Source organism: Euphorbia lathyris, chromosome 5, assembly GCF_963576675.1.
Source record: "Euphorbia lathyris chromosome 5, ddEupLath1.1, whole genome shotgun sequence".
Classification (NCBI taxonomy): Eukaryota; Viridiplantae; Streptophyta; class Magnoliopsida; order Malpighiales; family Euphorbiaceae; genus Euphorbia; species Euphorbia lathyris.
Genome location: NC_088914.1, coordinates 4,424,245 through 4,434,360, shown reverse-complemented (window position 1 = coordinate 4,434,360; position 10,116 = coordinate 4,424,245). Strand labels below are relative to the sequence as shown.

General features: G+C 30.7%; 1 protein-coding gene across 1 annotated transcript; it reads right to left on the bottom strand.

The window, feature by feature from the left end:
* Positions 1-2,921: 2,921 nt before the first annotated feature.
* On the bottom strand, positions 2,922-6,621 carry LOC136229583 (transcription factor TCP20). The gene is made up of 2 exons (XM_066018463.1): positions 5,631-6,621; positions 2,922-3,051 (listed from the first exon to the last, which is right to left on the bottom strand). The coding sequence occupies exon 1, from the start codon at positions 6,497-6,499 to the stop codon at positions 5,756-5,758; it is 744 nt and encodes a 247-aa protein (XP_065874535.1). The 5' UTR covers positions 6,500-6,621; the 3' UTR covers positions 2,922-3,051; positions 5,631-5,755.
* Between the last annotated feature and the right edge of the window lie 3,495 nt (positions 6,622-10,116).

Here is a 10,116-nt window from a genome sequence, read left to right as displayed (position 1 = left end):
TATGATTTGTTATAACTGTAAATTACTTTTTATAAAGGTTTTTCTGTGTAATTTCTCCTTTTCAAAGTTAGCTTTGTTAAACTTGATCCCAACCCGGCCCATGAATAAGATTAATAATGGGTCATTTACATGAATATCATAATTAACTACAAAATTACAATTAAGTCATATCCCAAACTTAATTCTTAATATGTTATTATTTTCTATATATTCTGATTTTACATCCCAATTTAAACATTCTAAATTCCAATTCATAAATCCTAAACATTAAACAATATATTCTGAACCCCTAATTTATAAACTCTAATTCTTAAAATAGATTAAAAATAATGATTTTATTAGTTTGATATAATTCAAAATATAATTTGATAGAGTTGTAAATAGTTTTTGAAAGATGAATTTCTGTGTAATTTTCCCATTAATATACATGCCAATGCCCCTTTTTTTTATGAAAAAAAAATCTTAATAGTCTAATTTTATTGTTCGTTTTTTTTGGTCAAATACATGAATATCATAATTAAGTACAAAATTACAACTAAATAATATCACCAAACTTAATTCTTAATATATCATTATTCTCTATATATTATGATTTTACACCATAATTTAAAATTTCTAGATTCCAATTCATAAATTATAAACCCTAAAAAATATATTCTAGACTTCTACTTTATAAATTCAAATCCTTAAAATATATTAAAAGTATCGATTTTACTAGTTTGACGTAATCTAAAATTATGACTTGACATAGTTGTAAATAATTTTTAAAAGATGAATTTCTGTGTAATTTTCCTTTTTTTTTGGAGAAGGTGAAAAAATTACCCTTAACGTTTACAGTCAGGAGTAATTTTACCTGTAATATCTAAAATGGTACAATTTTACCATTAAAGTTTGCAACAAAGAGCAAATTTACCCATAACATTTAAGTTGGGTCAATTTGAGAAACAATTCATTAAAATGTCTTCAGTTATGAATCATGTCATCTACACTTTACATTTGCGTCATTTTATCACTCATTAGTATCATATCACAACAATATAAATAGGCGTGAATTTTTTTTAACAAGAAAGGTTAAACAATTATACTGTATTTTGTCCGACTTGGACAAAAAATGCAAATTTTTCGTCGAATTTAAAAATATTAATCTCAAATTCCTTTATTAAATCACAAAAAATGTGAATTTTTTTTTTTTTTTTTGAACCAATTGATATACAATTATTGTAGAATAATGAACGAAATATCAGTTTTTTATAATGATTTCTAAAATTAATCCAACTTACCAACGTTATGGGTAAATTTGTTTTTAGCTGTGAACATTAGAGGTAAAATTATATCATTTTAACCGTTAGAGGTAAATTTGCTCATGATCGTCAACATTAAGGGTATTTTTACATCGTGCTTTTTTTTTTTTTAATAAAATTTGTTCTTACTTCTTACTTTCTCTCAAATCCAATTTCATGGGATAAAACATGAAATTAGCACATTTTAGTATTTTTTTAATTAAATTAATCTGAATTAATATATATCATTACAACAATAATCAGTTCGTGAAACTCTAGGTTATTTACGCTAAAGATTTGATTTTTAATGGGTAGTTTAAGGGTGTAAACGGGACGGGACGGGGTGAGAAATGCATTTGCCATCCACGATTAGTCGGGGATTCCCTATTCCCATCCTCACGAGTTTAACGAGGATAAACTTATCCCCATCCTCGTCGCGCAGGGAATCCCCATCCCTACTGAAATCCTCATTCCCCGTTTATAGATGTTCCAAAAACATTATCCACATTCTCTATTCTCCGCGGGAAATCACCGTTTATGTTAAAAAAATAGTAAAGATAAAAACGTTTAAGAATCAGTGGCTAATAATACCAAGTATTAACAATCATTCACAAATTCAAATAAAAAAACTAAAAATTCAAAACAATCAATCACCTAATTAAAATATACGTAAATCATCCAAAAAACTCAATTATCACGAGAATAATCGGAGATCTCGACGAGACGGGGATACCTTTCCCCATCCCCATCCCCATCCCCGTTCCATGTGGATCCTTATCGGGGATTTCCCATCCTTATTAGGACGGGTTACCGATGGAAACGGGGAATCATCGTCCCATTTGCATCCCTAAAATAGTTTATCAATGTGGAATCCCCGCCCCATTTGCATCCCTAGAATAGTTTATCAATGTAAAGTTAGAGAAAAGAGTCTCAATTACAATAAATATATATATATATATATATATTTCTATGAACAATGTTGTAATAAAAATAAAACTTAATACATTACGAGTCTCCTAAACTTAGTTCAAAAAATTAATTGACCCTCTAAACTTTTAAAATGTCTTGTTAGCTTCTTAAATTAATTCTCTAAGGCCACATGACATAATGCTCATCCCAAGCTTAGTCTAGCTCACTATTAATTTAGGCAGGCTCGGACCAAACTAGACTGCGACTTAAAAATCAAATCCCAAACCCAATCCATATAAGTCAACTTAAAAAAAATATACATAATTTTTAATTATAAAAAATAAAATTTATACTTAAAAACAAATATTTAATTGTAAATATATAGATTTATTAATTAATTTTAATAAGACGGGCCGGCGTGTGCTAGCTTTATCAATCACAAGCCTACCAAAAAAAATAGACAAATCTATGATGAATTTTAATTGTCCAAGCCCGACCCAATAGACTCAGACTGTGGACAGGTCTAATTATAAGCAAGTTCAGTGAGTTAAAAAAAAAACACAATATAAATTCAGAAAGCTAATTAGCTTTTTGGATCAAGTTCAGAATTATCTTGATGTACTAATCTCAAAAATAATAATCGTGTCAAACAGTTTATAACAGTATAATTATATGTATCAAACGGTTTATAACAGTTTAATTATATCTGTAAATCGAGTTATCGTATCAAAATTTAAACTCAAAACTCAAATCCATATATAAAAAATATCATTAAGGAAGAAAGATTGTTCTTTATATCAACCAAGCAAACAAACTCAAAATGCAATCTTCAAACCTTTTTTTTTCTCTCTCACAATTCATCCTGCATACCAAAAGGGAATGTAATCAATCATATAAGAATTTAACGTAAAAAAAAAAAAAAAAATTTTCCTTAGAGTTCGTTTGTTTCGACTGTTCCTATTTGCTGTTACTGATAGGTAAGATATATTAGTTGTTTTTTCTACAAAAAAAAAAAAAAAACAGCTGTTTTGGAATTTTACCAAACACTTTTTATCTCTTGTATAGTATTGAAAGACAAAAAGCAGTTCCGGAAAATGGAATCAAACGGCCACTTAATCTACTGTACTTGTCTAAAAAAGTCCATTTTCGCCTTATACCTTTAAAATGTTTAATTTACCTCTTAAACTTGTTTAAATTCACCTATTAACTCCCTAAAATTCATGTAACAAAGTAAAGAAGATTTCAGAAAAAAATTGAAATGTGTATACCTTAAATAAATTTAGGGAGCTAATAGATCACTTAAAAAAAATTAAGGGATTAATAGATACATTTCAAAGAGTCAATTGGTCACTTGACGCAATTTAGAGGGTTAATAGAACTTTTTAAAGTAGAAAGAGACAATTGACTTTTTTAGATAAGTACACGAGGCTAAATTTTCTTTTTTCTCACAAAACTAACAAGGCAAAAGCTAATGACATCAAAACGTGTTATCGCGACACACTCGTCTCATGTTACATTATTTATATATTGGGATAAGGTACCAAAACATACCTATGGTTTTTAATTTAGGTTCCATATACAAAATAACACTAATATAAGCTTAACGTTTAAAAAATGGTACAAATTTAGACATCGATAACAGAACGTGATACGACATTCATACTATTCCGCTAAGTTCTGATTTCTCTCTCTCCATGTACAATTGACAGAACTTAACAGATTAATATAAATGCCGCATAATTATTAAAGGCGCGCCTCAGTTAAGGCTCCAGCCTTAGCGCCTCTGGCTGACAGAGACGGACGCTATCAGCCAGGCGTTCGCCTTACAGCGCCTTGGCACGCCTCGACTTCATTAGGGGTAAAATTCTTATCAAACAAGAGGAGTAGGAAAAAATGTTGCAAATGCATCTAGTTCAGGTGTTAGGTCTAAGGCTAAGGCGAAAGATAAGGGTAAAATGCCTTTACTTTGTAGACGATGAGTACATTGATGAGGAAGATGACAATAATGATGAGATTGAGAATCTTATTCAAGAAGCATATGATGATGGAAGTGATGATGATGATGATTATGGTTCCGATGAAGATTAGGAAGGAAGACTAGGAAGTTAAAGATTAGTTGTTTTCTAGAGTCAAGAAGACTATTAGTGTTTTCTTTAGTTTTAACTTTTAAGTCGGAATTATGAATTTATGATTATGCCGTAGTAGTTAACTAGAACTTAACTAAAACATTTTATGGTTTTAATGTTGGTATTTGTGATTATTTGTGACTAGTATTATGAATTTATGATTTTTTTTTGCACCCTCACTCGGGCGCGCGCCTTGCGCCAAGATCCCCCTTCGGCCTTAGTGCGCTTTGCGTCTTTAATAACTATAAAATGACGTGTCAAGTTTCGTTATCGAGACCTAAATTAGTACCATTTTTTAAACATTAAACCTATATTAGTGCTATTTTGCATGTGGAGCCGCCTAAATTGATACTTTTCCAAAAACCTTAAGCCTATTTTAATACCTTGCCCGTTATATATTCCGCGTGATTATATATGACACAAAAATTATCAAAAGGATTATCTGTGTAAATTGTGTTCGGTCTAATATATTCTGAGTCCTATATACTTGTCCAAAAAAATCAATTACCTCTTATATTTTTAAAATTTTCTATTTAACTCTATTTAAAGTAGCCAATTAACCCCTAAAACCCATGTGACGAGGTAGGGAAAGATTTTGAAAAAAAAAATTAAATGTGTACATTTTAAGTAAGTTCAGGATCATTTTAAGAAAATTTAGGTGACTAATATATATCTATTTAATTTAAATGAATCCAACAGTTAGACTTTTTTAGACAATTACAATATACTAAAAGGGTGTTTGGTTGCTTATTTTCATACTTCTATTTTTCACTTCAAAAAGAAAGAATTTTAGGTGTTTAGTTAGTGACCTCCTGTTTACCTTTTACATCTGAAAAGTAGTTTTTTACAAAGGTAGAGAATACCTGCTTTTTGGAAAAACAATTTTTTTCAGAAGCAAACAGTAACAGCAAATAAGAACAGCAAACAGTAGATAAAACAAATCGGCCCTAAATATGTATTAAGCCAAATTCTTTTTCTTGCAAAACCTAATGCCTTCGAAATGGTTTATAGCGCGTCGCACTCGTCTCGCCTCCTACTAGATATCTCTATATATTTCACATAATTATATATGAAACAAAATAATCCACTATAGATACACTCGTCTCGCCTCCTACTAGATGTCTCTGTATATTTCACATAATTATATATGAAACAAAATAATCCACTATAAATCATACTATCGTATAAAAAATCGACTTGCTTGGTTTATCGTGTCACACTCATCTCCCGTCTATTTCACAAAATTATATACGACGCAAAATTGATTAAAATTATTATCTATGTAAATCGTGTTATCGGATCAGAAACGGATTACCTTATCACAAGAATTGAAATTGGCAGCCAATTTCAAAGATCAATCCTCTTCAAGTCTTCTACTTGGTATTCCCTTCTACCATTTTTCTTATTGTATAAACTTTTCTATTCCCATTTTGCCCTTCTCTATTGCCTTGTTCCTTGAGAATCATCTTTCTCAGGCAGCGGCGGCTGCTGCTGCAGCGGCTGACTGAAACAATTTCCGGCACCGGCACCACCGCGACTCTGCCCCCAAATCTGGTGGTGAAATTGATTGAAATTAGCCGAATTCAACACCGGTGAATTCCCATCCTGTGAAAGCCCAAGTTCTAACCCAGGAATCTGCTGGTTATTCCCACTAAACATCGAGTAAAAACTCATCAAACCCATATTCGGAATTTCACTCCCAAAATGCCCGGAATTCGAAATGAATCCACCGGAAGAAGATGAACAAGGCCAAACCCCATTAGATCTCACCAAATTATTCCCCATAACTCCCCAATTTGCCCTTTCTCTTGTCTCCAAACCTGTTGAAACTGAGTTGCCGTGTTCCGAAACTGACGAACTCGTTGCCATGGCTGAAGCGGGGACAGTTCCGGTACCGGTAGCAGCAAAAATTGACGATTCCGATTGTTGTAGAAGCCATTGAATAGTTTCTCCATCGGATTTATGTCCTAATTCTCTTGTTAATTGGAAAATTCTTGCTGCGCATAAAGCAGGCATTCGAATTCTTCTTCCTCTTCCATCTACTTTCTTATGTCTGTCTTTGTTGGAGCTTCTTTTTGGGGCTAAAATCTTCTTGTTTTCTTCCTTTTCTGCAATCGTGATTTGGAAATCTTTGATGTCTGATACTTTCTGGTGCTTTTTTGTGTTGATTGTGTTTTCTTCCATGGTTGATTTTGGGGGGAGATTGGAGAATGAAAGAGGTGAAGTGATGGTGATTTTTGGGGTCCTCTGAAAAACTGAGGAAGAAGAAGAGGGGATGATTAGTGGAGGTGTTTGATTGAAGATTGTGACATAAAAGGTATATGCTTTTGTTTTTTTATATTTATTTTAGGGAAATTGACAAATTTGAAACTGATGTTTTCGATGAAGTTCAAATTTCACTCTAACGTATAAAATGTTCGAAATTTAACCTTAACATTTTAAAGTAAAATCAATTTTAGTTTTACCGAAAATTTGAAAATATTATTTTAAGAGTTATTTAACTGTTATATCAAATTTTTGGGGTAAGGTGTAAAAATACTTTTAATGTTTACAACCATAAGTAATTTTATCTTAACGTATAAAATGATACTATTTTACTCCTAAAGTTGACTCCCAATAGCAATTTTACCCATAATATTAACAAGTTCGATCAATTTCAGAAATTATTATAAAACATAGATTCCATATTTTATATGATTTAATGATAGAATTGGAAATTAGTATTTATAAATTCGGTAAAATATTTTGAATTTTTTATCCAACTCCTACAATAAACTATATTTTTTAAATTTTTTTCCAGGTCTAATCATATGTTTATGACCTGTTACTAATTAGTGATAAAATGAATCATCTGTGAAGTGTAGATAACAATATTCATGACCGAGAATACAATTTGATGAATTATTTCTCAAATTGATTCAACTTGACAACAGTAGAGGTAAAATTGCATCATTTTAATCATTAAGGGTAAAATTGCTCGTGACTGTAAATTTTAGGGGTATTTTTACACCTTATCCCGAGATTTTTCAAATATCAATTATGTCTACACGCAAAAAAAAAAAAAAGTTAAAATCTGAAATTTTGCCAAAGGAGGGTGAAGCTATAGTATTCGTGTTAAAAGGCAAGAAAGTTGGATAGGGCTAGGGTGAAGTCTAATGCATTAGTTGTAATTGATCACCTCCGACAGCCTAGCTTCCACTTGACTTATCGGGTTATATTTCTCCGAGTTTTATTATTCAATATTTGTAGTCAGATTTCATTAATGAATTTGTTCTTTATTTAAAAAAACATCTTAAAATGCTAACAACTAAGTCTATCGTATATAAGTTACTCATAATTTTTTTTGGTAACATGTCTAAAATGTTTACCGTATTACTAATATAGTTACAAATAACCAACTAAAAATGTACTAAGTTTATCAACAAATTTGTTTGCAAAGTCTGGTGTAACAATTAAATAACAGTCATACCAGTTTTTTCAAATTTTCAGTAATACAAGACTAATTTTTTTTATGATTAACTTATATGCGGCATACTTAATTATTAGCATATGTTTTTTTTTGTGACTGTGTTAGTACTACATTAAATATCTTAGACATAATTGATGTTTGAAATGTCTGATGTGGTAGTTAAATAGCAGTCAAACTAGTTTTTCAAATTTTTTGTAAACGTATGGCTAAAATTGATCTTACTTAAAAATTTTAAGATTAAATTTATACAATTTCATACGAGTTAAATCTGCACTTTTCAAAATAGTAGGATTAAGTATCTGTTTGTTTCCATTTTTCGGAACTGCCTTTTGTCTTTCAATACTAAATAAAACATAAAAAGTGTTTGGTAAAATTTCGAAACACTGCATTTTTGAAAAAAAAAAAAAAACTATTATCCATTGTTACAGCAAACTGGAACAGTCGAAATAAACATTCCCTAAATCTTTACCCTTTTTTTTTTTTGCCTAAAAAAAAGAAGTAAAATTTGTCAATGTTTTTGGCTTGTTGTTCAAACATTGGAATCAGAAAGTTTCAAGTTAAAGTTACAACTAAATCATTTTAAGATAACTGCATTTGTCTTTTATTTGACGAAATGACTTTGTTGTTTACGCGTTCAATAATGCATCTATCCACCACACCGCTTATCTATTATTGAGTTTCTCTTGTCTTTTTCTTTTATTAATCCGAATACTCGTCAGACACTTTTTAGATGATTTTCTCGGCAAATACATGGTAAATAATTTTCTAGTTAAATTTTATATAACGATTCGATTCGAAGTAGGTAGCGCTATAATAGAAAGTTTGAGTAAAGAACAGTTCCAAGGGATGACGATGAGAACAAAAAATGAACTAAATCTCACATCGAAAATGGAGAGGGTGTGACCGGAGCTTATTAGTAAGTAGAATTCAATACATGCAGATGCATTTTAAAGCCGTGAGGCTCAAAGTGTTGGATTTGGATCAAAACGTGTTTTAAAACTGTGCGGCTCAAGGTGTTGGATTTGGGCCAAAGAAACGCGTCTGCATATATTAGATTTCCACGCTAATAAGCTTCATTTATTCTCTCAATTTCTGATGTGGGATTCTGTTCATTCATATTTCTATTATCATTCCTTTGGGTTGCTCCCTACTCAAATCTTCTATTCCGGCGCCACCTATTTCAAACCGATTAAGCAAATTAGAGTTGGAACTTAATGAGTTCGGATTATAAACGTGTTGACATGATTAACCCTTTATAATAAACAGGTCATGTCATGGATTGACTCGTGGATTCGTTATTTAACACAATCCATTAACTTATTAAATCCGACCTATCTAACCCGTGAAATTTCTGTAAATAATATATGGTTATATGGGTATAATAGTCATTTTTTTTACTAATATGTGTATATAGCTAGAATTGGATTTGTATGTTTAGATTGTATTTTTTTAAACGCTTAGGGAGTGTTTGGTAGCTCATTTTCATGCCCCTATTTTCATTTTCATTTCAAATGGAAAATTTTTAGGTGTTTAGTTAGTGACCTCCCGTTTCCCTTTTATCCATAAAAAGTAAAAATAGAGAATACATACTTTTTGGAAAACCGGTTTTTTCTAATAACAAACAGCAAACCGTAATAGCAAACAGCAACAACAAATAGTAGGTAAAACAAACAAGCCCTTAATATATTATAGCTCCTGAAGTTATCCCAAAACGCGGATTAACTTTTTGAACTTACAGAGTGTTTCGTTAGCCCATTGAACTTGTTTTAAGTGAGTTATTGTTCTCCTGAATTTGTTTAAAGTGGGTTATTGACCTTGAACTTACCTACAGTGATCTATTAACCTTTTAACCTTGCTTAAAGTTATATACATTTAAATTTGTCCAGATCCTCATATGTGCTTCCATGGATTTAGATATTCTTTAGGGATAAGGTGCAAAAATACTCATAACGTTTACAGACATGGATAATTTTACCTCTAACATTTAAAATGGTACAATTTTACCCCTAACATTGACATTCTAGAGCAATTTTACTCCTGACGTTGACAAGTTGGGTTAATTTGAGAAATAATTCATCAAATTTTCTTTTAGATCATGAAATTTGTCATCTGCACTTAACATGTGACGAATTTTATCACTAATTAGTAACAGATCACAAACATATGACTAGACGTAAAAAAAAAATTAAAAATATCTTGTATTTTGTATGAGTTGGACGAAAAAAATTCAAATATTTCACCAAATTTAAAAATATTAACCTTCAATTCTATTATTAAATCACAAAAAATATGAAAACTTTATTTTTAGAACCAACAGATATGCAATTGGTGC

Excerpts from the sequence above, each read along its gene's own strand:
- LOC136229583 (XM_066018463.1), bottom strand. The coding sequence starts at position 6,499 with ATGGAAGAAAACACAATCAACACAAAAAAGCACCAGAAAGTATCAGAC.